This window comes from Rhinatrema bivittatum, chromosome 11 (genome assembly GCF_901001135.1).
Source record: "Rhinatrema bivittatum chromosome 11, aRhiBiv1.1, whole genome shotgun sequence".
NCBI lineage: Eukaryota > Metazoa > Chordata > Amphibia > Gymnophiona > Rhinatrematidae > Rhinatrema > Rhinatrema bivittatum.
The window spans coordinates 27,577,982-27,604,841 of record NC_042625.1 but is presented as its reverse complement, the minus strand read 5'-3'; the positions used below and the strand labels follow the sequence as shown (position 1 = coordinate 27,604,841).

Sequence of the window (26,860 nt, the reverse complement as noted above, 5' to 3'; positions counted from 1 at the left end):
TCTCTGAGCTCCCTCAGTATCCTGGGATGAACCTCATCAGGTCCCATGGCTTTGTCCACTTTCAGCTTTCCTAGCTCTTCCCATACATTCTCTTCCGTGAACGGAGTTTCATCCATTCCACTCCCCTCCAGTTTCTTGTTTACTAGCGACAGTCCTTCTCCGGGGTCTTCTTAAGTGAACACCGAACTGAAGTATTCATTTAATATTTCTGCCATTTCTTCATCTGTTTCCACCCATTGATCCTTTTCACCTTTCAATTTCACTATTCCACTTTGGACTTTTCTCCTTTCACTGATGTATCTGAAAAATGTTTTGTCACCTCACTTTACGTCTTTGGCAATCCTTTCTTCCGCTTGACTTTTCGTTTTCTTGATTTCTTTCTTCATCTCCTCAGTTCCACCAGATATTCTACCTTGTGATCTTCCCTTTTGGATCCTTTATATTTCTTAAATGCTGTTCTTTTATCTTTTATTTTGTCAGCCACCTCCTTTGTGAACCAGATAGGTTTCATTTTTTTCTTGCTTTTCTTTTCTTTTCTATATTAGTTGCATCAGTAATTGCTCCTTTTAGTTTGGCCCACTGTTGTTCCTCATCTCTCGTTTTCTCCCAGCCTTCTAGTTCTTCCTCTAGGTACTTTCCCATTTCAACAAAGTCAGTATTTTTGAAACTCCAAACCCGGGTCTTTGTGCGACTTCTCCGTATCATATTAGTGATATGAAACCATACTGTTTGATCACTGGTGCTGAGGTGGGCACCCACCTGGACATTAGAGACATTATCTCCCTTAGTGAGCACTAAATCAAGTATAGCTCCCTCTCGTAAGCTCCATTACCATTTTGACAGAGCCCCTTGCAGGGCATCCACTATCTCTCTACTACTGTTAGATTCCACAGAAGGGATTCTCCAGTCTACATCCGGCAGATTAAAATCTCCAACAATCATCACATCTCCCTTCTTACTCAGATCCACCAGTGGCTGGAGCAATGAGAGCCTTTGCTGCTGGTGCCTGCCACTCTGTACCAGCACTGCGAGAATGCTCAAAACTTGCAGGCTGGCATTTCCTGCTACTGATCCCATGCATTGCATGGAACATTTTCATGCTGCCAGTGCAGAGAAGTGGGCAGCAGCAACAGCAAAGGATCCCGCCACTAAGTTACCCTGAAAGGGAGGGAGAAGAGGCACTGGGGCAAATACTTGGTGGGGAGAGACAGGGGGGGCTGATGCTGGGGGAGGAGTAGAGAGAGAGGCAGGGAAAAGTGGGATGAGGAAAAAGGATGGCTGCTGAGAAGGATGCAGGTGGGTAGATACTGGGGAAGGGGATGACAGAAGCTAGTAAGAGAATGGGGGGGGGGGAGGGGGATGCTATGCAGGAGTCACCACTGTGCTGGAGCTGCAGGCCATAGGAGGGAGTGCTGTGCTAGAACAGCAGCTACTAGGTAAGTCGGAGAGGTGGGAGGGTAGTGTTGGTGGTGGAAGAATAAAGATTCACCTAGGATACCTAATATACCTGCACTGAATCATGATTTCTCTTCCACTGCTTTTTTCTAACTGCCCAAACTCAAAGCATTCCCTAAATATCATCATTTCCAGAACATTTTAAGGAAATTATGATCTAGGATCCCAATCTCAGTCCCATAGTCAATCACAATCTGGGTGCTGACCAAATGGATGGATATGTAGGATTGTAATTGGAAATCAGATTATATACATTCCAGAAAATGACAAAGCCCTTAAATTTTTCTTTTCAATTTTAACATTTTGAGAGAGAGAGACAAAGAGCAGGATGGGAAAGCAGCAAGTAGAAGAAGTATCGGCAAACTGTGCCAGATGGTCTGTTTATCAGATAACTCCAGAAACTGCTGGCTTCTCCAGCAGATCACTTCTGCGATTATGGTAGGTCAAGTGACTGCTCAACTAATTCATTTGTACATTGTAATTTCCTGTCGATAGCAAGGCTGAATTAGCCATGCTGTCTGGGAGCGTGTACGCGACCGGGAGTAGGCAGAGTTTTCCTCAGTAAGTCACAGAGCTTTGACTCTGTGCAGTTGCACGGTCATCTTCCCGCGTGAACCTCCATTTTCCCTCAGTCTCTTCTTTTCCGCAAGCCGTTTCGCTCGCGGGATTTTTTCCTCTCACTTTTTCTAACTTTTTCGAGTTTTTCTAGTCGCGATGGCTCCAAAGCCACGAGAAAGCCCTGATGTGGAGGTAGAGCTCTTGTTGGACCCGGATTCCGATGGACCTCTTGAGGATATGGAATCTGGGTCCGACAAGAGCTCTACCTCCACGTCAGGGCTTTCTCGTGGCCGTTTAGGTGGTATGGAGTGACCAGAGTGCTCCGAATGAGTGGATGGGGCTCTATGAGTATGCTTGGTCTTGTCCGACTTCTTAGGTTGCGGTAAATGGTCCTTATGGCCGGGCTGCGTCATTCGTGCCGTGGCATGCGTCATATGCATTGAGGTGTGCGTCGGGCGCCTGGAGTGCGTCGAATGTGTCGGGTGTTTCTTGTGCACCGTGCGGACATAACTTTGCCACATTGGCAGTATTTAAATCCCAATGGCTTTGGAGCCATCGCGACCAGGTAAGTCGGAGAGGTCCTTCCTCTCGGTTTCCCGAAGCAAAAGGTTGTCCCCTCGGATGCAGGTACCACTCCATCAGAGACACAGACCGTCTCCAGTCATTCCACTGGGTCCTCAATTAAGACGCACTGATGCGCAAGATATTCTTCTGGCAGCACTGCCTGCAAGACCTCCATCAACTGTCAGTCAGATACCTCCACAACCAGATAACCTAGCATCCAGAGCCATGCTACAGATTACGTAAGCACTAAGCTGTTTCTTTGAGGATCTGGAATCTATGCAAGCAGGATCCAAACCACTGGTGAAGTCTCCTCAGCCTTCACCACCTACAATGATTCCTTCTAGACCAGCTGTCCCGGCCAACTTCCCATCTCCAATTCCAGCTCCCCCACGCAGCCCGGATTCGCAAATCTCCTCCACATCATCTCCGAGTTCCTTTACAGGCATGCCTTTGGATCCACCAGAAGGATTGCCAGAACCATATTCACCACCGGAGGATCTCTCCTACGCAAAATTAATTGAAAAGGTGGGAATGTGGAGACTGGAAAAATTCCGGATCCCCGAGCCAAAGTGTTAGGTATCTTAAAAATCTTTGAGATGCCACTAGAACCGACGGCTTTACCCCCATTTGGTTTTGGACAGAGTCCTCCACAAGATGTGGGAAACCCCTTTTTCGACCATGGCCGCATCACAAAAAATGGACCTAAAATATCGAATGAGAAATTCTACCATCTACGACTCCACCCAACTACTCCACAATTCCATTGTGGTTGAGTCTGCATTGGCAAAGGCAAAATGATCAAAACTTCACGCAACTGCGCCTCCGGGTAAGGATCATAAATACATGGATGACTTTGGCTGAGGGTGTACCACGCTTCCATGTTGTCCACGAAAATCCACCATCATCAATTCTATATGACACAGTACTTATATGAGTGTCTACAGAAGTTACCTCCAATTTGTCTCTCGGCTGAGAACACCTTGCCGCAGCCCTTCCTAGCTATGGAAGAAGGCCTATGCCACTTGCTTCGGTCAGTTTACGAGGCATTCGAATCCTCTGCGAGATCTTCAACTGCTATCACTGCTCGGCGCCTTGCTTGGTTAAGGGCAAGTGCGATTCGTGAAGATGTCCATGATAAGTTGATGGATATACCTTGCATAGGAGACAACTTGTTCGGCGACAAATTTGGGGAAACTGTTTCCCACCTAAAAGAGCAAAGTACTGCATTGCTCTCTCTCTCTCACTTCCCCCTCAGAACATCATGCAGCACCTCAAAGGTTTTACCCTTCCTACAAAAGAAGATCCTACCCGAGGGGACCATTCAGACCTTTTCCTGCTTATTGGTCACTGCACTATGGTCAGCCAAGGCCCTCAGATCAGCCCCATCAGTCATGGGGACGGCCACACCAACAACAACAACAACCTAAACAAGGCCCGGCAGCTGCACAAAAACAGCCGCCTGCTTTTTGAGTCTCATCAAGCCATCCCCGCTGCCCTTTATAGGAGGTCACCTTCAATATTTTTACAGCAACTGGGAGTCGATCACCTCAGATCCTTGGGTACTCGACATCATTGGAGAACCTCCTCTTCGAAGTACATCAACCCAGTTACCATCCCTCCTGACAGAAATTGCAAGCCTTCAACTTCAAAGGTCTGTTCAAACAATCCCTCATCAACAACAGAATCAGGGATTCTATTCCCAATACTTTCTCATTCCAAAAAAATCAGGGAGCCTTCACCCCATTCTAGATTTACAGAACCTCAATAAATATATTCAGAAAGAAAAGTTCAAGGTGACCTCTCTCAAAAACATCCTGCCTCTCCTACAACCCAACGACTGGATGTGTTCCATCAACCTGAAGGAAGCGTACTCCCATATACCTATGCACCCCTCTTCCTGGCACTACCTCTGTTTTCGAGTTCAGAACAGACACTATCAGTACAAGGTCCTACCTTTTGGCCTGTCCTCAACCCCAAGAGTATTTACAAAATGCTTAGTGGTGGTGGTGTCTCATCTTAGACAACTATCGATCCAGATTTTTCCCTATCTGGACGACTGGCTGTTAGTGGCATCAGACCAGACTACTCTGCGGGCACACACAATGTGCACGATAAATTGCCTTCAAACCCTGGGATTCCTAATAAATTATGAAAAATCGTATCTACAACCTACCCAGTCATTGCATTTCATTGGGGCCCTCATCAATACAGTAGAGGACAGAGCCTACCTTCCACAGGACAGAATTCAAACTCTCCTGCCTGGCACAGAAGTTATGCAATCTCATGCCTCGGCACGCCAAATACTTCAACTGTTGGGTCATATGGCGGAAGCTATTCATGTCGTACCCATATGAGACTAAACATGCGCCGCTTACAATGGGGCCTAAAATATCAATGGTCTCAGTTCCTACAACCGCTAACAACCAGGATACACCTAACCAGACCAATGATCACGGACATTCAATGGTGACTCTCCCCCACCAACCTATCCTCAGGAGCCCCTTTCCGAGTGCCTCCTCATCAGCTGACACTCACGATGGATGCTTCCAGGAAAGGTTGGGGAGCCCATCTCGCCGATCTCAAAACGCAGGAGTTATGGTCTCCCCAGGAATCCAAATACCAGATCAGCCTCCTAGAATTACGCGTGATTTCAAAAGCAGTACAGACCTTTTCCTCTCAAATCCAGGGAAAACGCCTTATGGTCTACACCGACAATCAAGTCATCATGTTTTACATAAACAAAGAAGGAGGGTCCGGTTCATGGACACTCTGTCGAGAAGCCCTTCGGATACTCCACTGGGCGAATGCATCCAACGTATCCCCCCAGGCCACCTACCTGTCTGGTCTGGACAATGTCACGCCTGAGCAGGGTTTTTCACCTGCACGAATGGACTTTAAATTGAGAAGTGGCCCTCACCATATTCCAACAGTGGGGCTTCCCAGCAATTGACCTATTTGCCACGGAAAACAACCGGCAAACACAAGTTTTTTGCTCCATTTATTCCAGCAACCTTCGGTATGCCCCGGATGCCTTCCTCATTCCATGGACGGAGGGCTTGCTGTATGCCTACTCTCCCATACCGCTAATATCAAAGACAATTCAGAAATGTATTCAAGACATGATTCTCATAGCTCCAGCCTGGCCGAGACAACCATGGTATGTGTATCTCATTCGACTTTCCATACGCCCACCGATTCCGCTGGGAGCCCACCAACAACTGCTAACACAAGAAGGAGGCTCCCTCCTCCATCCAATGCATCAATCCCTCCATCTGACGGCGTGAAGATTGAAAGGCAAATATTGAACCACCTCTGTCTACCTTCCCAGATAGAAGATATACTTATAGCATCCAGGAAGCCTTCAGTCAGACGCAACTATGCAGGGAAATGTCATCGCTACACTTCATGGTGCAAACCACGGAAGCTAGATCCGTTCTCATCTACCGCCATACATCTACTGGAGTACCTCCATAATCTTTACCAAGCTAGTCTGGCTACCACATCAGTTCGAGTGCATATCAGTGCTATTGTGGCTTTTCATCACCCTCACAATGGCCTTCCCATTTCTAATCATTCTTTGGTCTCCAGATTCTTGCGGGGCATGCTTCACCTCCGACCGCTGGTGACGAAGCCACCTGTACCCTGGGAACTTAACATTATGCTAGAACAACTAATAATGTCTCCCTTCGAGCCTTTAGACACATGCCGTGTAAAATACCTCACCTAGAAAATGGTATTCCTGGTGGCCATCACATTAGCTAGGAGAGTGAGTGAATTGCAAGCCTTGGTTCACTACCCTTCTTACTTAGTTTTACCACAACAAGGTTACCCTTCGACCTCATCCCACCTTCCTTCCCAAGGTAGTCTCCGCTTTACATCTTAATCAAACCATCACTCTACCAATCTTCATGCCGAAGACTCATCACAATGAGCGAGACCGACTCCTGCACTCGCTAGACTGTAAACGAGCTCTAGCTTACTATAAACAAAGAACTCAATCTCCTTCCAGACCTTCTCAGCTCTTCCTTTTCTTTAACCCAAATGACCCTGGTCAACCAGTATGTAAGAGAGCCATCGCCAGTTGGTTATTGCAATGCATTCAGTTCTGTTATAACAAGCATTCAACCAAACTCGACAAGAAGCCTCAGGCGCACCAGATATGCGCCACAGCAGCATCAGTTGCCCACTTGAGAAAAGTTCCGTTAGTGGACATCTGCAAAGCAGCTACTTGGTCCTCCATTGATACCTTCACATCACACTATTGTCTTCAACAACAAGTGGCCTCTGATGCAGCGCTAAGCTCAGCAGTCTTGTCAACCCTTCAAAATCAATGAGACTGTCTACTCTTCCAAAGGGTTGGTGTCCTGACCTTCTACCTGGAAGCTTGGGACTCCCAGACAGCATGGCTAATTCAGCCCTGCTATCGATGGGAAAAAGCAAGTTTGCTTACCGTAAATGGTGTTTCCGTAGATAGCAGGATGAATTAACCATGCGATCCCACCCTCCTCCCTAGACAGTCACACAAAGGACAGTTAAATTGTTACATTTTGCTTGGCTACAAAGAGACTGAGGGAAAATGGAGATTCATGCAGGAAGACAACCTCGCAGCGTCACAGAGTCGAAGCTCTGTGACTTACTGAGGAAAACTCCGCCTACTCTTGGTCACGTGCACGCTCCCAGACAGCATGGCTAATTTATCCTGCTATCTACGGAAACACCATTTACGGTAAGCAAACTTGCTTTTTTATGCACTTATTTCCTGCCTTCTGTGGAAAAGAAAGGAGGGGGAGCTGCTGTTCCAACTTGCTGCTCGGTCTCCCGCTTCCTCAAGGACCTAACAGAAAACAGCTTGTGGCAGGGTTGGCTAACTCTGGTCTCGAAGAGCCACAAACAGGCCTGGTTTTTAGGATCTCCACAGTGAATATGCATGAGATAGATCTGCATGCACTGTCTCCACAGTATGCAGATCTACCTCATGCATATTTATTATAGAGATCTTGAAAGTCTGGCCTGTTTGTGACTCTAACACTCTCAAGGACCGGAGTTGGCCACCCCTGGCTTAGGGTCTTATAGGTTCGACAGGGGAGGGAGCTTGTTGCATAGACTCCTTTTAAACATTTGAAGAAAACAATTTCAATAAAAGTGTTTTTTTCTTTGCTAGATTTCACCCTAGTTCTGGTTGAGCTGGAAGCCAAAAAAAGAGTAGGAAAAAAATCTTCAGGTCCAAAAAAAGATTTTCCTTTAAATGGATATTGCATTATTACCTAGTGCCATATGAAATTTAAAAACATAGTAGAGGAGAGAGAGACTCTTTATAAGGCTCTTCTATAAGTAAACTATTTATACCACTGTAAGAGGGGCAACTAGTAAATAGGGGTGAGGTTTTGGTGGTGGGCTACTTTTTGGGGGGCAGTTTTACATGCACAGTCAGAGGTACAAACAGCACAGTAGACATCCGTGAAGATCTGATGTGATTTGGAGTGATGAAAGATACACAAAGATGAGGTTTGTACATTGTACTCTCTACCTAGCATGATAGCAGCTAGGTAGAGAGTGCATCAAGCTAGGTAGAGTACACTGTACAAATCTCATCTTTTTATACCTTTTTATCACTCCAAATCACATAAAATCTTCACTGATGTCTACTGTACGGTTCACAGTTCTGACTGCACTTAAAACTGCACCCAAAAACCTAGCACATCACCAAAACCTCACCCCGAGTTCAGAATGGCCTCTCTTACAGTGGTATAAAAAGTTGACTAATATGTATGCCTCCTTAGAGTCTCTCTCTCTCTCTCTCTCTCTCATATCCTACAATAGTGTATGTTACCTTATCGCATGCAACATTAAGCACCCTTCATTTTCATAAACTCCTCCCACTTGACTACATTTTAAAAATTTGCATACGCATCTTGCATATTTATTTATTTATTGCATGTGTTATGGTGTTATCGCGGGCGTTAGGGCCCTAACACAATTTAATAAATGACCCTGTAAGTTAAATCTGCTCAATAGCAGGTCTAACATCCAATTAACTTAACCAGAAAAGTCTGAATAAGTAGCACCGCCCATTCCCTGCCCATTGACTATCCGGCTATCTACTTAGCCAGATAATGGCAGGGAATGGACAGATTGGGGTGGTGCTTCTTATTCAGACTTATTTGATTAAGTTGATCAGATAAGTTAGGCCTGCTATAGAGCAGATCTAACTTAGGACCTCATTTACTAAACATTTTTCTCATAGACACAGAATAAAAGAAAAGCCTTAGTAAATCGGACCCTTAGACAGATACAGGGTGGCCCCCTGGAAAAGTAGCCCGCCTCCAATAGCAGTCCCGGGAGGCAGGCTACTTTTCCATGGGCCACCCTGTATAACAAATCCATGTGTAAGCACATGGATATCCAGTAGCAAAGCCATGCTGCTGAATATCCTGTTTAAGTTAACCAGATAAGTCTTTTCCAGTTAACTTAAATAAATATTTAATTTTGAATATTGGACCAATATAGTTAAGGAGGATGCTGGGATAAAAGGCAGCCTGCATCAGGTCACCAGGTACTGGCTATCAATCACTGCCGCAAAACAATACAAAAACTACCACAGTGCTTTTTCCTGCTTCTGGTCTCTAGGACTGATCTCATTGTGTTTGCCGGTGAGGAGGAGATGATGACGTCAGCCCCCCAGAAGACGCAGGATAAAAGGCAGCCCGATTAGGCAGGCCTGCGCCCCTCTGTGAGTCCTTATAGGGACCCCAGACCATGGGCATAGGGCTGGTAAATATTTATTGATTTTAATATTGTTTTGTCTACAAAACAAATTGTAATAGATACTGCAGCTGGCAAACTTTTAGAAATGTTTTCATGCATTTTAATGTTGCATGTGCAGGTGTGTATAGAGCTAGCAGCTAGCATGACCCTTATAGTGAGTGGGAGGAGCCAGTATGCAGGGCTTCTTTCCATGCGGGGTCGGTAGGGAGGACAAAAGGTTTTAGTTACCCCGCCCATACAAATGACATGATTGGGGTAAAAGTTAAAATACGTCAGATTGGTGAGGTAAAAGAATTATATTTATTCAGTATGTTAGAGCAGCATCATTTTGATATATTACTCATTACAGACTCATGGCATGATGAACATGACTCTTCTTTTGAATGCAGTCTGTCTAGATGGCTACACTTATGTCCAGCAGATATGGTTACATAAATGGGGAGGTGGTGTTGGACTTATTTATAAAGATAGCCTAAGGAATACAGAAGATTGATTTTTCTTTTCCCACCTTTGTAGAAGCCTTATTAGGTTGATGACTGCTACATTTGCACCATTTATTCGCTCCTCGGTCGAGTTTCAAAGTCTGCTAGACTCATTAGTTTTTACGGCTTCTAACTATGAAAAATATATGATTCTGAGTGATTTTAACGCTCACATGGTTGATGACCCTTGTAGCTATTCAAGGGCGATGACAGCAGCCCTGATGACCATTAATTCTGAACAGTTAATTTCTACTCCAGCACATAAGGCAGGTCACACTTTGGACCTCTTTTTGTGCCTGTGACAAGAGATACGGGAGATAATGGATTTAACAACTTGTGAATAATAGTGCTCAGATCACTGTTTGATAATACTAAGCCTTAAATCTCAGATGAGAATAAAGAAACATAATGGTCACATAAGAAAACTGCTAGACCCAAAGGTGAACTTGGATGAGTTCCTCTCTCAGTGGAAGGCAGATGTTCAGAACTGTAATTGGGATGAGATCTCAGTTGAGAATTCGGTGGAAATATGGCATAAGAGTTTATCATAAGCATGTGATAAAATAGCACCATTGCAGGAACGGAGGGTAGGGTCACCTCCTCGGATCTCTAGTGTGCTGTTTGCCCAGAGAAGAATGTTATGTCAAGCAGAAAATATAAAGATGTAGTTTCTAAACTGATTTATAGTAATCTGTGTAGGGAGTATAGGAGTTTATGTCGTGCTACTAAACAGAGTTACTAGGCTGATACTTTAGCCAATGCTCTATATCAACCTTTGGAATTGTTCTCATTGGTTAAAAGGCTGACTGTTCCTCAATTAAAGGCTTGTGATCTCTCCGATTGTAAATCATTAGCAATTTATTTTGAAAATGAAATATCAAATAATAGAAACAAATATCAGGGAAGACTCTCTTGGTTGATGAGTTAATCTCAACTGATTCTATTGATAGATGGTCCAAATTCAGACCTCTAACATTGAAAGAGGTTACTAATTTAAAAACTACAGTTTCCTGTTTAGATCCATGTCCGTTTGCGGTGATTAGAAGCATGGAGGAGGTGTTTTATGTGTTACAACTGGATGAGTTTGTGAGTGATTATGACATACTTTTCAAAAAGCAGTTTGGTTTTCAAGGGGGGTCATAATACAGAGCTCTTGCTACAGTCCTTACTTGATATATTGCTTTGTCATATGAATCGGAGCAAAGCTGATATTTTGGTGCAGCTTGATGTTTCTAGTGCCTGGCACTCTGAGTCATAGCATCTTTGTTTCTCGTTTAAAGTTTGGGGTTATTGCTGGATTCACAGTTGACTTTACGTCCTGACATAAGACGTGTAAGCACAGTCAGCTTTTTATAAGCTAAAAATGCTAGAACCTCTTAAATTTATTCTGCCATCTGACATGTTTAGGACAGTTCTTCAAGTCCTGGTTTTAGGAATGCTCATCTATTGTAGCTCTTTATATGTGGGGCGTCCGGATAAGCTGTTGCATGCTCTTCAATTGATTCAGTGCGCTGGCGGCGTGGATGCTTAAGGGCCCTGACAAGCATGATCATATACAAACCTGCATTGAAAGGAGTTATACTGGCTGCCGGTGACATTTAGGTCTCAGTTTAAACTGGGTTATCATAATACATAAACTGTCGTGTAGAGGTAATAGCTGTGCAGATGGAAAGAAACTTGAGTGGTATGCACTGGGGTCGTCAGCTACGGTCAAGCTGATAAAAATCTACTGCAAGTACTGGCAAACTGCAGTTATCACCTAAGCACAAGAGCAATCTCATAGGCTGAGGCCTATGAGACTGCTGTGGAATTCATTACCAGATCAAACCAGATCGCAAAGGGATGTAAATGAGTTCAGGAAGCAGCTAAAGGCTGTTGTATTTAGAGAGGCTTTTGTGTGCTAGTCGCTTTTCATGCTGGACCAATGTTTTGTAATGTGTGTGTTGGCTGTTTTTACTGCGTTCCACGCTGTACATTCTGTGTTTGGGAGTGTATAAATAAATAAATAAATTAATTAATTAATAAACTGCCTACCAGCAAAGGTAAAAGCAGAAAAAACAGTGACCAAATTCAAACATGCTTGGGGCAGACACAGAAGGCAAGGAAGGAAGATGACCGTGACCAGAGTTTGGATAGGGTCTGTGGTGACCCATTAGGCAGGGGCAACTGGGTGAACTGGATTGGCATTGTTGTTAGGGTTGCCAACTTTTCCACAGACCACGACTGGACACTTGAAGACTCTGGTAGGGGGAACACAAGGAGGCATGTTTGTTCCCCCTCATTTACGTAAATTTGCATACATTTCAAATCATGCAACTTGGAACTCATGATATCAGGCCTATTGTAACATGCATTTTTTGTGGGCTTGGCCCTCAGAAAGCCATGAATAAACTGAATTACTATTACAATATGGTAAACTTCCCAGACCAAAACCGGATGCACTGCCAGCACTCAAAGAAAAGGCAACATTGCAAATATTACACCAGGTCCTAAAACACCAATACACTTCCTATTATGGAAAAAGAACAAACCAAGCTGCAATAGAATCCTGCACAGAAGCTACATGCTAGCATGCTAGCTACCTCACCTCAGTCACACATGCAGTCAGACACTTGTCAAACATAATAGAGAGACCATAGTATAAATAAAAACATATGACAAGAACTGAGCTGGAAACCTCAACTCTACATGCAGTGCAATAATGGAAAACCAGAAACATCACCATTTCTCATAAAATAACTAATAAATCAAGAAATATAAAACATCAATTGTAATAGTAAAACCATTTTAATAAATAGAGTAAATAATTCAAAACATCTGATGAACAGAACCTCCAATATTTAAACTTAAAAATGTTTAATAAAATTTCCCAACCACTAATAAAATATTTAAAAACAGCAAACGAATCAAATAACACCCAATAATTAAGGATTTAAAAACCTCCAACTCTCTATACCTGGGAACTTTTGATTTTCAGTCACTCTGAGATTGTCATGGATTATTGGGGCGTGGAGGGAAGCAGGGGGATGCACAAACTTTCTTCTCTCACATATACACACACGTTTATTCTCACACACACACACACACGCTGACTCCCTCTCTCTCGATGGATACACTGACACACACATTTGCTCTATCACAACTTCTCTCACACACATGCTACCACTGCCACTTACTCCCTCTCACACGTATGTTGCCCCTCACACTCTCTCTCACACATGCTGTACAAATTATTGTTGTAAATGGAGGGGATGAGCCTCTTGCTGGGCAGAAAATGTGGTCAAGGGAAAAAAGAGGAAAGGGGGTTGACTACACTTGTATACTGCATGTGTGTGCCTACCACCAACTTGCTAAGGTGATTTTGGCTTCTCAATTTTTTAAACATAAAACACTTTTGACTGCTGGCTTCTCTGGCTGCAACAGCCAATAGCAGGAGAGGCAACAGAAAACACAGGCAACTTGAGGCAACCGAAGTCTGAGGGAGGCAACCAGATGAAGGCTAGACCTGCCTGTCACAGGGAGGGAGACAGCAGCAAGGCTATAGTGAGCCTGTGGGTCACTAGGGTTGTGCCAACCATGGGGGACAGGATGGGAGTTTTGAGACTGAGACAGCTGAGGGACTGTGGTGGGAGGAAGAGAGGGAGGCAGGCAGGCAGGGCGGCAGCAAGGCAACCTTTAGGCTGCAGTAGATGAAGTGTGAGCCAAGGTTTGAGGCTCAGGCAGATAACTGGCGGCAACGGCACCATGGCCTGTGTCCTGAGTCCAGCTCCAGGAGGGATCCCTGGCCAGGCGTGATGATGTCCTCCACCTATGCAGGCAAAACATGAGACAGCCCTGGCAGGTGGGCCTTGTAGATTGCTGAAGTCTGTGTGAACCTTCAAGGAGGAGGATCTGTCTCTTGGTGAGCAACCAAGGCTGAGACTGCCGAGGTGAGAGAAAAGATGCCGGAAAGAGGCCATGTTCAAACACTCCAGGAGAGCAGCTCGGTTACTCCTGGGGGAATTTTGCACACACAATTTTAAAATTCTGCAAACTTCTGCATACTTTATATTGGTCAAAATAACACAATATACATCACAGTCTTTGAGTAATTTAACAACATATAATACAGAGTTTTAAATATTTTGAGAAGAATTCCCCTAGAATCCTTCCTCTCTCCCTAATCTCCTGACCAGACCCCTTTCACTCTACCCTCTTAGTAACTTCTCTGATCTCCACTATCTCTCCTCTCCTCCTCCAGGCTCAACCCCTTCCACTATCTCCACCCTGCTACCCTCCACTCCTAGAATTTGACCACTCTTCTCATACATGCTGTCCCACTCACACACACAACCTCACACAGGCGCCCTCCCTCTTTTTCACCCCCCCCCCCACCACACACACACACACACACCCATACACACAGGCTCCCTCTCTCTTCCACACTCATACACCCCTACACATAGGCTCACTCCCTCTCTCACACACACCCACTCAAACAGGTTCCCTCTGTCCTTCATATACACACAGCACTTCGTACAGGTCCCGCTCTCATGCAACCCCACCCCCCCTCCCCACAACCTCCCTCTGACCTTCTCTCAAACACATACTCTTACATAGGCTTCCTCCCTCTTTCTTGTACACTCATTCACTACTCCACACAAGCTCTCTCTCTCTCTCTCTCTCACGCACACACACACACACACACACACACACACACACACACTGAAACAGGTTCCCTCAGTCCTTCACATAAAGACAGCCCTTAGTACAGGTCCCTCTCTCACACCCTCCCCCCCAAGCAGGCTTCCTCTTCCTCTGGCCTTCTCTCAAACACACATCCTTACACAGACTCTCTCTCTCTCGTACACACACACCTCCTCACATAGGGTCCCTCTCTTTTGCGCACACACATGCACTCTCACATAGACTCCCTCTCTCTATTGCACACACACCTCCTCACTCACACAGGCTCCTTCTGTCTTTTGCACACTCACATATGCTCTCTCTCTCTCTCATACACACCCATTCACATGGGTTCCCTCTCATACACAAACACACCCTCACAAAATCCCTGACTCAGACACAAAGGCTCTAAATCATACACACACACTCCTGTGCCTGCCATTCTGCACACACACACACTCACAGGCCACGTTGATGTCATCAGCTGCTTACTGCTCCTCTGCTGCGGCCAACCGACGCCTTCCTCGTCTTCAGCTGTAAGCGGGATGGGCTCCGCTTGTGGCCCTCTGGGGCCTCCTTCCACTTCACGGCATTCCGCTTGTAGCCCACCCAGTACCTCCCTCATCTTCAGCCATGAATAGGATGGACTCCGCTCGCGGCCCGCTGGGCGGCTTAAAATCCTGTCCTCCACTGGTGCAGGCTTCCCTCTCTTTTGTGGCTGCACCAGCCACCAAAAACAAATAAGCAGGCAGCTGATTGATGCTATGCAGCCACTGCTGATTGGTAAGTAGTCAGAGATAGACCACCCTTTGCTCAACCTGCTTTTACATAGTCCGGTTACTTTTGTAACCAGACACTGTACAACAGTCTACAAAACCAGGCTGTCCGGTCCAAAACCAGGCAGTTGGTCATCCTAGGGGTCGTCCTTAGCTGCCAATATCTACTATGTTAACTGTGAGGCAGAAACTCAATGCCGTTTATCTGGCTAAGTTCGGGCTTAGCTGGACAAATGGCGGGATTTGAAAACCATGCTTCTCTGACCAGTTTAAAAAGATATCTGGCTAACTTGGGGGAGGGGGCGGGGGGGGGGCATTCAGAGGCGGAGTCAGCTATCTGGCTGTTAGCCAGATAAATGTCGATTTTCAAAGTTATCCAGCTTACATAGCCAAATAACTATAGGATTGCCACAAAACTGTTCTAAATTTATCAGGTAAACTAATCTGGCTAACTTTAAGATAGCTGGGGGATATTCTACAGTGTGGCCATGCCACTGAATATTACTGCAAACCTGATTTAGATAACTGCTAGCTAGCCAGCAGATAAATATAGTCCTCTGTGCTCTTATGGTCTTTAAATATTCCAAAACAAGCCTGAGTTTTAAACCAGGGGCGAACAAATGTTTTGAGCTATGGTCCCCCTTCCATATATGCAATTGGTTACTATATATATCTGTATATATGGGTTACTGTATATACACATATACATACGTGAAGGATAGGAACATGCCATACTGGGTCAGACCAAGGGTCCATCAAGCCCAGCATCCTGTTTCCAACAGTGGCCAATCCAGGCCATAAGAACCTGGCAAGTACCCAAACACTAAGTCTATTCCATGTTACTGATGCCAGTAATAGCAGTGGCTATTTTCTAAGTCAACTTAATTAATAGCAGGTAATGGACTTCTCCAAGAACTTATCCAATCCTTTTTTAAACCCAGCTACACTAACTGCACTAACCACATCCTCTGGCAACAAATTCCAGAGCTTAATTGTGTGTTGAGTGAAAAAGAATTTTCTCCAATTAGTCTTAAATGTGTCCCATGCTAACTTCATGGAGTGCCCCCTAGTCCTTCTATTATCCGAAAGAGTAAATAACCGATTCACATTTACCTGTTCTAGACCTCTCATGATTTTAAACTCCTCTATCATATACCCCCTCAGCCGTCTCTTCTCCAAGCTGAACAGCCCTAACCTCTTCAGCCTTTCCTCATAGGGGAGCTGTTCCATTCCCTATATCATTTTGGTAGCCCTTCTCTGTACCTTCTCCATCGCAACTATATCTTTTTTGAGATGCGGCGACCAGAATTGTACACAGTATTCAAGGTGCGGTCTCACCATGGAGCATTACAGAGGCATTATGACATTTTCCGTTCTATTAACCATTCCCTTCCTAATAATTCCTAGCATTCTGTTTGCTTTTTTGACTGCTGCAGCACACTGAGCCGACGATTTCAATGTGTTATCCACTATGATGCCTAGATCTTTTTCCTGGGTGGTAGCTCCTAATATGGAACCTAACATCATTTAACTACAGCAAGGTTTATTTTTCTCTATATGCAACACCTTGCATTTATCCACATTAAATTTCATCTGCCATTTGGATGCCCAATCTTCCAGTCTTGCAAGATCCTCCTGTAATGTATCACAGTCTGCTTGTGATTTAACTACTCTGAATATTCACCAGATAGCCAGACTGCCAATCAGTGCCTCAAAGCTCCCATTTTGTTTCTGAAAAGAGTAAGCTGATATATATACACACACACACGGGCACAGAGAGATGGATATCCCAGATAGGCACAGGAAGAAACATACCTCATACCCAGAGCAATACATACACCCCACACTCAGACCAACAGAGAGCGGAACAAATACCCAGAGAGACACCACACACAGACAGACATAGAAAGAAAAAGACACCCCACACTGAGACACAGATACCCACAGAGAGACAGAAACCAAACACCCAGACAGGCATAGAGACACAGTTATCACATCTAGACAGAAAAAGCAGAGACAGACACAGAGAGAAACACAGACACAACCTACTGTATAAATCTGCCTGGCAACAAGCACCAAAGGTCAGACAAGATGCTCTTGTGTCCAAAACTCCAGCCCAAGGGAGATTGGCATCTTTAAGAGACACTGACAGACAGCACAGAAGGAACTTGTACAAAAGAGGAACCAGTGTGTGCCAGCCTGACCACAGTGAGCAGAGAGCATGAAGCAGTTTGCCTAGGTGCCGAGGTAAAGTGCAGAACCAGAGCTGGGACATTTGTGGTCCGACGTGGGGGCTCTAGTGGAGCTAGGAAGGAAGTGTATCTCAGTGCCCTTTTTTGGTGCATGGTAATTGACAAATTACAAGAGGTCTGGGTAATGCATGATGGGGATGGATGGAGGGGTACGGAGCCTATAGCAAGAATACTGCATATAAGAAAGAGATGTAACAGTTGGCTCTCTGAAGGAGTTTGGAGAGCGGTCAGACACTGCACTCTGTGTAACTGTTCTCTTTCCTTTCACCAATTCCTTACAATAAAGATTTCATTAATGGCCTTATTTGGTTCTCCTTTGTATTGGTATTGGGGACTAAACCCACACTACCCAGACAGACAAACACAGGCAGACCCAACCCACCCAGTCAGAGAGACATAGACCACACTCACAGACCAAACCACACCAGACAAACCCAGACATACACACTCCACACCCAGAGAGAGGTGCACAACACCCGGACTCACAAACCATACACAACAATGGTAAGGGTTGGAAAAATCTTCAAAAATCTTAGTGCCAGCCAAATATTTTTGGGAGCTGAGTAAAACGCCATTCCCACCCTGCCCAATTTGTTTTGTGTGCTTTTTTACTGTTTTCGTTTTAATTTTTCCTGTGTTCTCTTTGTTTTTGTATTTTTCTTAGTTTGCGCATCCTTTTTATTTTCTCATGTTTTCGTTTGCTTATTTCACTTTTCTACATTTTTTTGCCTTTACTCTCCCTTCCCCCACCTCCTCCCTCTCTCTGGCCTCTTTGCCCACTCCCCTCCCCGACCTCACCTTTTCCTCTGACGGCCATCCCATCGGCTGTGATCTCTCTCCCTGGGTAGGGAGCCGGCAGCAGCAGGAACTCCTCCCGGGGCGGAGAAAGCAGCTGCCCCCACCTAGGCCTGCCCCAGCTGAAGCAGCTCTTCTCCCTGGCCCACGGAAAGAGACGCATGGCCGAGCCATAGCCTGCTTACAATGCCTCTGCGTCCTAGCAGCTCCCTCCCTCCCGAGACTGCAGTGCTTCCACAGCACTGACACTCGCTTGCAGGGCCATTTTCTTCTTTCCTGATTGTGGAGCCAATGTGCCCTCCTTCAGGACTGTTCAGGCCCATCCCGCAGTTGGCTCTCCCTGTTTTAAACAAAGAGCAACTTGTATATTTAGCATTAGTGTCTCCCTGCTTTCAGAATAGCTGGAGAATATTGCTCTGTGCTCTAAGCATTTGCTACAGTAAAATTCATGTCAATAGAAAAGTCTCAATGCTGCAAGATGATCTCTCCTGTTTTGTCAATGTCTTGACCTTATCACAATATTTATTTCCTGTAAAGGGCAACGTCGAAAGTCATTTACGTGGGTAAATAGTAATTTACTCAGGTAGCTTGGTAAGAGGAGCACAGACTTTGCACTATAGTGCAGAGTTTGAAAAACTGACCCCATAAAGCCATCAGCTTTCCTTTGCTGGTTTACATTATAAGAAGGGAGCTGTCATCTCATCACAGAGGGACACACCATTAAGGTTACTTCTTAAACAGAATATTAAATAAAAGTCTACATCATGCGGCAGTCTACTCTGTAGTAAACAGTTGTCTTTGGAAGTGCTGCTCCACATAAAATTAAGGATAAAAGTGTAAAACCGAGGGATACTGTGAACCAAAACTGTCATAACACAGCCTCCATGTCTGAGATGCCACATGGTTGGATAAAGCAGCATGAGGTTTCCAAAAATGTACGGTGAAAACAAAAAATAAGGAGACTGTGCAGAAGAATGCATTCTGGAAGCTCAGGGAGCCGAGCAGATGGTCTCAGCGTGACAGAGTGCTGCTTTTTCAGTTTCAACCAGACAATGACTATCAGTTGTTGCATCGTCATTTCCCGTTTTAGAACAAAATGTTAATGAGGGAGCAGGTCTGCTGCAATAATATTTACCTTCTCCGTGCAGAGGTCCACACATTTGTCCACAGACATGTTCAACATGATGCGATGACCCGGCAGAGCCAAGGAGACATTTTCCGGCCTGTGGAAGCACCCTCGGAATATGGCGCTGCCATCTGGAACAGAAGGAGGCAGAACACAGAAGTCATCGGAAAGGGATTGTAACAGTTTTACAAAGCACGATAAAATAACTGGAATGCTAGAAAACATCAATGGCCCTATCCAGACAAAGGCACAAAGAAAAAGGTGATTGCCCAAACCATATGATAATCAAAAAATATTAAATGATAGGGCAATGAAATCTCAAATTTCCACGGTCCCCCGACACGAACCGTGTATCGTACAACTGTGTGTATCATACAACGGACCGTGTATCGTACAACCAATAATCCCAGCTTCTAGATCTAGATGTAAACAGCAGAACAGCTCCACTATGTGGGAACCGATACAGCTTGTCTTTGAAACCTGGATGTGATAATTACCGAATGCACAAATATCCCTTATAAACAAATAAAGAAAAATTCTCTTACGTGTGTGTCGTCCGGTTCCCACACACTCTCCACTAGTGGAGCTGTTCTGCTGTTTGCATCTCGATCTAGAAGCTGGGAATATTCGTCCCTCCCGACGCAGTTGTAAGAAACACGGTCCGTGTCGGGGGACCGCGGAAATTTAGAGTAAACCCATAATTCTTCATGACACATCTGTGCAATTATTAATAAATCTCTTTTAAAGGTAAAGACTTTGGACAATTTGAAATTTCATTGCCCTATCCAGACAAAACCACTGGATGAGAGTGTCTTATGTTAGGTGCAATACTCTGCTGATCAGATGAGCACGTTTGGAGTTTATTCATATACTGTGTGCACCTGATGAAATCTTTTATTTTGGGACCGAGGCACAAAATCCAAATTCTCTTTATTTCTGTCCCAATGAAGCAAACTATAGGTCTCCTTGTGCAATGTAACCTTTCTAAACTGCATGTGGAAAATACTGTGGCAATAGCCATTCTGTGCCAATTCAAAATTAGATAAAGTTATTATGTTTGAAGGCATTTAAACAGCTCCGTCTGCAGCTCCTCTGAGAACCACCATGTTTAGAGCAGTCTTGGACATCCCTTCACGTACAATCGAATCAGTTCATGCTTTTGTGCGATGTCATTTGTGACTACAGCAGGCTGACTGGGGGAGGGGAGGTGCGTCAAAGCGTTAGTTGGAAGTCCGGCTCAGTGGCAGCGTTGAGCACTGCCATCCAGTCGGTGCCCAGTTTGATCTCCAAGTTGGGTTTTTCTGCACCCCGGGTTTGCTGCAGAGTGAGGTGGAGCATGGAGTCATGGTCCTCGTTAACGGCGACCACTGGTGGCCGAATTTATTAGAGTCCACGTTGCAGGGTTCTGGGAACAGCATGGCTGGACCATTGGTGCAACAACCAGACTAGGAACTGCCCTTCTTCAGGTTTTTGCTTCCAATGAAACTCAGGTTGCAGCGTCACAGTTCAGCAGTAACATTGGATGCCACCTTAAAGAAAGTAGCTGTTTTTCTGGATAGGAGCAAAGTAGCTTTCTTCCCGTCTCTGTCTGCTGATATTGGAAACCCAGTCAATTCCCTCTCCAATTGGCACTGCTAATTTGAGCACAGTGGAGTATCCTGATAGCGAGCACACTACTTGCAGTTCTGTTCTGACAGGAATGCTTTTAACTGACCTGTGCTGGGTCCACTCATCTTATCTCACACTTAGTACTTTGTGGTGGAACACTTGAAAGAAACTCAGCTCCTCTCTCAAGAAAGAGTGCTTGCTCCTGCCAGTAAGCTGGTTCGGCTGGGTTTCAGGGCTTCCCAAACCTTTAGCCAATGTGACCCCAGAGGACAACCAAACCTAATTCACGGGGGTGTGGTTCGCCCCCAACATTCCCTCCACTCACTCTCAACCTCTGCCCTTCCAGCTGATCCCCTCTCCCCTTCCCAGCCTAGCCACTCGCTCACCCTCTCCAGCTTTTAACATCCTCCTCACTGAAGTTCTCTCACCTCCAAGCCATTTTTGTAACCCTAATTGAATTATCTGTCATCCCTTCTCTCTTTTCTCCATTACCCCCCCCCCCCCAGTTGATACTCTCACCCCCAGCTCCTCTCTTGCATCCCCCCTATCACCTTCCACAGCCAATCCCTCTTCCACTGATCCAACCCTCAAACCCTTCCTGTATCTGATCCCTCCCTTCAAACAGCCCCCATCCACACATCCCCTTGACTAGGATCAGAAGCAACATTTTCCTTTGGGCCTCAGGCGATAAGTGGATGACAGCTAATGGGAAGAGAGGGCAGGCTGATGATAGGGGCAACATTTTTCTCTTAGGTAAGTTCAGTGATGGGAGAGGATAGAGAAGAAGTGACAGCCTGCACAGACCTGTGCACACTCTGTCCCCTCCTCTGCAATGGTGGTCTAGTGTCTGATGTTGATCTGCAACTGGCAGCAGCATTAGTAATGAATGTCAGCACAGGATTTGTGAGTCAGTAAAAGCTCACAGGCCCTGCAGTGGCTCCAGTCCCTTCTCACACATGGCCTTCTGTTAATGTGGAAACTCAAGTGAGGGCGGGACATTGCAGGACCTGAAAGTGCATGCTAGCTCAAAGATCCCAAGCTGATTTTTACTACTTCTGCTGCTGGTGATGTCTGGAGAGGCTGCCCTTTCAGGCATTTGTGACCCCGGCTGGAGGTTTTGTGACCCCATTTGGGAAGCTCTGGTTTACAGTATCTGTAAGACATGTAGTGATGGTATGCTATGCCAGAAAGACAGGCTGTCAGGGAATACTCCCTCAACCGCTTAGAAGTAGAGATATTGCCTTGGGGCTAGTGCCCCCACTCTACTGGCTAATGTCCAGAAGCTCAGAGAGCAGAAAACAGCAGTTCTGCAAACTTATCCATGATGAAAAAGCAGAATGGCTGAACACAGCACTTAGAGTACATGTCCCACACAGAAATTTAAGGTCAGCAAACAGAGCACTCCTTCCCATTCCTTCTGTGAAAACCGCAAGACTTACCCAAGTGAGGGAGCGAGCTCTGTCTCTAGCTGGTCCCATATTATGGAGCTCCATGCCCCTTGACCTAAGACTCCAGAGCAATCATAAACTTTTCAAAACACAGCTCAAAACCTGGCTTTTCATACAAGCCTTCAAAAAAGAAAATTGATGCAGGCATTTAAGCAAAGATATGCGGCATAAAGCACCAAATGCCTAATTTAACGCTCCTTACTGAAGTAGCTCAACCTTTTTAACTGTAGGCAACCCTCTGGACGCATTACTATGAAACACTCAATCACCCAAAATTAACGCCTTTTTTTGTTACCGAATACTAATGGCACAACCTATGTAATGTATGACCCATACTTATTAATATAGGTGCCCTATTGTAAACCGTTATGATGGTGAATAACTTAATGACGGTATATAAAAACTCTTAAATAAATAAATAAGTAAGTAAGTAAAATACTGCTCCAGCCCCTTTTCTCACAGGCAGGAGGGGAGGGGGTGTGACTGAAGTGGACAGAGCACAGAGCAGGCTTTCCTCTTGTCCTGTACAGGGAACAAGGTGGGAGGGGGCGAGTCTGGAGCAGACAGGAAAGTTCTGCTACCTCAACCTAGCCTGATGTGATAAGAGAGACAATGCCTGGGCAGTGTGAGAGGAGGTGAATGTTGGGAGAGGTGAGGAAGGAGTGAATGCTTGGGTGACTTGTTTGGAAAGAGGTGTGGAAGGGATTGAAAGCCGGAGTGAGCAGGAAGAGAGGTGAATACTTTCTCCTTCCCCATCCACATATCTGGGAACTCTCGGGATTTGACCCAGAGACTCCAGAATTCTAATGGAATTGCCGGGTTGCCAGGGCCACATCTATAATCTCTGGCTGCACTGCTGCTGTGCTAGTGAAGCAGCCAGACTAGAAGTTGTCTGATAGGCCAATTGGATGCCTCCTTCCTTTTCCCTGCCCTGTGACCAATCAGAGGCCTCCTATTTTCTTCCTGCCTGCAAGGACCATTTTTTCCTGACTGTGTTGGCAAGAAGGGAGAAGGCTTCTGATTGGCTCATGGGGGCAGGAAGAAAGGAGGAGGCAGATGGCAGCAGCAGCAGAAGATGATGATGATGCTATTGGCTGGAAGAAAGACTCCTCCCATCAGCCCCAGGTGCCTTTAGGAGGAGGTTGCTGTCACTGGTGGGTTTTGGGGGGGGGGGGGGAAGAGAGAAAGTGAGTGACTGTGGTGGGGGGGCCTGCATGTGTGTATATGAGGGGGCATGTGTATGTATATGGTGGAGGTATGCATGAGTGTGTATATGTAAGGGAGCGTGTGCATGGGGAGGGCATATATGTGATGGGGCATGTGTGTGTGTGCGTGCGGGGGGAGGGAAGAATGAGAGTAATGTGAGCGAGCATGTGTCTGAACATGAGCATGAATGGATAAGCGAGAACATGCGAGTGTATTAGTGTGAGTGTATGAAAGAGGAGAAAGTTTGTGCACATATTGCCCGACCTGCCCCCTTGTGCCCACCCTCTCCGCCTCCACTAATAGATGAAAATCTCAGGGTGACTGTAAATTGAAAGTTCCCAGGTGTGCCCCTCAATAAAGTCAGCAATACAAACTTGGGTTTGTCAAGCAGTGGGAGGGATAAGGGTGAGAGAAGGAGTGAGTAGCGCCCACACACAAGCTTCCTTCAGTCAATGTGATTGGGTTTCTTTTAATTTAAAAATGTATGGATTTTTAAAATTACTTGGTATTCAACCCCCTTAATCACAGATGACATATTCAGACACTGTGACATGATTTCTGAAACACACACACGTGTGTGTGTGTGTATGTGTGTGTGTGTGTATACAGTGTATAATGAAAAAAAGTTTAATATTGAAAAGTCTGACTTCCAATTATGTTTCTCTGCAGGATCTTCCTGGGAGTGGTGGTGATAGGATGATTTTGATTGTTGAGTTTATCAAAATCTTAGCGAGAAAGGGAAGCAGGCACAAGGTTCACCTAGGATGCCTAATACCCTTACATCAACCCTGCAAACAGCTACCAATATTAGCAAGCTTGTTGCTCTAGCATCTGACCTCCCAGGTCCTCATGGACTTATTGGACAATACTGAAAGCATGGCAGGACAAAAGCAAGCAGTGCGACAGGATCAGGCCTACTATGCACCATTTCAAAAGTAGCTTTGATTTGGTAAGTTGGTATCATAACTTTAAAAATTACTTTATGAAACTGATTAGCTGAATTAGTTAAGGATGTAATTTTCAAATGGATTTACATACATAAAAGTAGTATTTAATATAGCAATTTTCAAAAGTCCATTTAGGCATGTAAAACATTTTGAGAATTCAGTCGTATGGCGTGAATTTTCGAAGGAGTTGCGCGCATAAAAGTAGCAATTTTCAAAAGTTGATATGAAGTTGAAGGGAAGAAGTTTCAGAGCTGGTTGATATAGTGTATTTGGATTTTGAGAAGGCATTTGACAGTCCCCCATGACAGACTCCTCAGAAAATTAAAAAGTCCTATGGTAGATTAAAAGACAGGAATCAGAGGGTAGGACTAAACAGTTTGCAAAATGGGAAAAGGTAATTAGTGGAGTACTATATGGAGGGATCTGTACTAGGATCTGTGCTTTATAACACATAATATTCATGTTATACAGGTAGACTAGGGAAGGTCGTTGCTATCCCTGGGAGTGAGCAGAAAGAAACAGATCTTTTTTCTATGAGATATTTTTTCTGTTATCACAAGATGCCGAACTATTACCAAAAATGCCAACACGTGTATTTTTTCGTAGTGCGGGAAAACTTCCCTTCAACTTATCTATACGTGTATTCGTTTGTCGTATCCAAGTCCGTGTCCCAACAGGGCCTTGTTTTGAATCCTCAATTCTTCGTCAGGGAACGAAGTGATGTAGTCCAGTAGTTGGTGGTGATTGGCATTTCATCAAATTTTAACCCGCCATCGATCTGGTCACCATTTTGACGATCAGATCGATGGTGGGTTAAAATTTATTTATGAGATAGACACAGAGCACAGTGGTAAGGGCAGAGGGGGGCAATAAAAGATAGAAAATTAATGAGGGGGGGGGGGCCTCAAGTGCTTGCTTGGTCTTGTGGAACTTTGGAGGGCCGGAGAGCTGAGAATAGAAGCCAATGTGCAAAGAGCAACAGTATAACTGCATCGGCCTTTCAAGAAGGCTGGGGTAACCTGCAATGGAGCAGTTAATGTTACAGCCTTATCATCAATAAGCGTAAGATGGATGAATGCTCAGACCTTACTAGTTTTGGCAGTTCTGTGGTTTATTACAAAGCTTGGTGGTAAAATGTGAGAGGGGTTCTAGGTGATGAATAAAGTCTGGGACATATAAGAACCAAAGAGAAAAGATGAAAATCACTGGGATTGCCCATCAGTGGAGGTGGTGAAGACCAGCACTGTAAGAGAATGTAAACATGCCTGGGATGGATATAGAGGTCAGTGGTGGTAACAGGGTTGAGAAGCCAGACAACATAGGAACTGGAACTGGTCATGGTTTAAGGAAGGGAATTTATATCCGGACCTAACCAAAGCGATAGGCAACTGGACAAATTGGTTGGACCAATTGATCCTTTTCTGTTGTAATCTATTTTTACTATGTTAACAATGCACTCAATGATTGGTCATTGCTATTCGACAACTGATACACACAAGGTATGGGGTAGATAATATTACAAAATCACATTTCCTTTATTTCTCCAAAATGACCATCTCAAAAACACTTCACCATACTGTGTGCATATCCTAAATTACATTTCTTTATTATTAACACGTCCTCATTATATACATATTTAACTAATACATTTTAAATGTTACTTCAACTGTATCAAATGCAAAATGCAACTGACACTTTAGATACACATCTAACTATTCATAATATTCCATCCACACTCACACCCATAATCTCATCCATCACTAACCATTCAAAATCCAATTAAAATCCTGTATTAAAATGAGTATATATCCTCCACAAAATACCCCAAAATACCCACACCATACTAATCAGTAATGTCCCAACAAGGTCCCTTGTTTCGCCCACACAGGCTTCTTCAGGTGATATATTAACCAATGATGTGATCCTCCTAAAACTCTCTCTTCACAAAATCTGTAGATCAGTAGCTCCCATCACTTTTAAGTATGACGGCTCATTCCATCATCAAAGAGCTTGTAGAATCGATCTCCATCTAAAATGTATAACAAAAATACAAAAACATCCATCAAATATCTAAACAATTTCCCACTATCAATCACACTCACACACCACACAATTTCACTGTAATAAATTACATCTAATGGCTCCCAATAAATTCACCCTATTAGTTCTGCTACCAACTTCAACCAATCCTCTTTCAATTGTAACTTGCTTCA

General features: G+C 44.7%; 1 protein-coding gene and 1 long non-coding RNA gene across 3 annotated transcripts in view; one reads left to right on the top strand and one right to left on the bottom strand.

Annotated features, from left to right (window-relative positions):
• The window catches only part of WSCD2 (WSC domain containing 2), a 386,410-nt gene that overhangs the window by 96,623 nt on the left and 262,927 nt on the right, over positions 1 to 26,860 (bottom strand). For both annotated transcript variants that reach the window (XM_029571384.1, XM_029571385.1), the window contains exon 5: positions 19,448 to 19,569. In XM_029571384.1, coding sequence (XP_029427244.1) covers positions 19,448 to 19,569 — 122 coding nt within the window. The remainder of the gene's footprint in view (positions 1 to 19,447; positions 19,570 to 26,860) is intronic.
• Positions 1 to 26,860, top strand: part of LOC115073165 — a 423,208-nt gene that overhangs the window by 178,799 nt on the left and 217,549 nt on the right. The gene's annotated exons all lie outside the window — the stretch shown is intronic.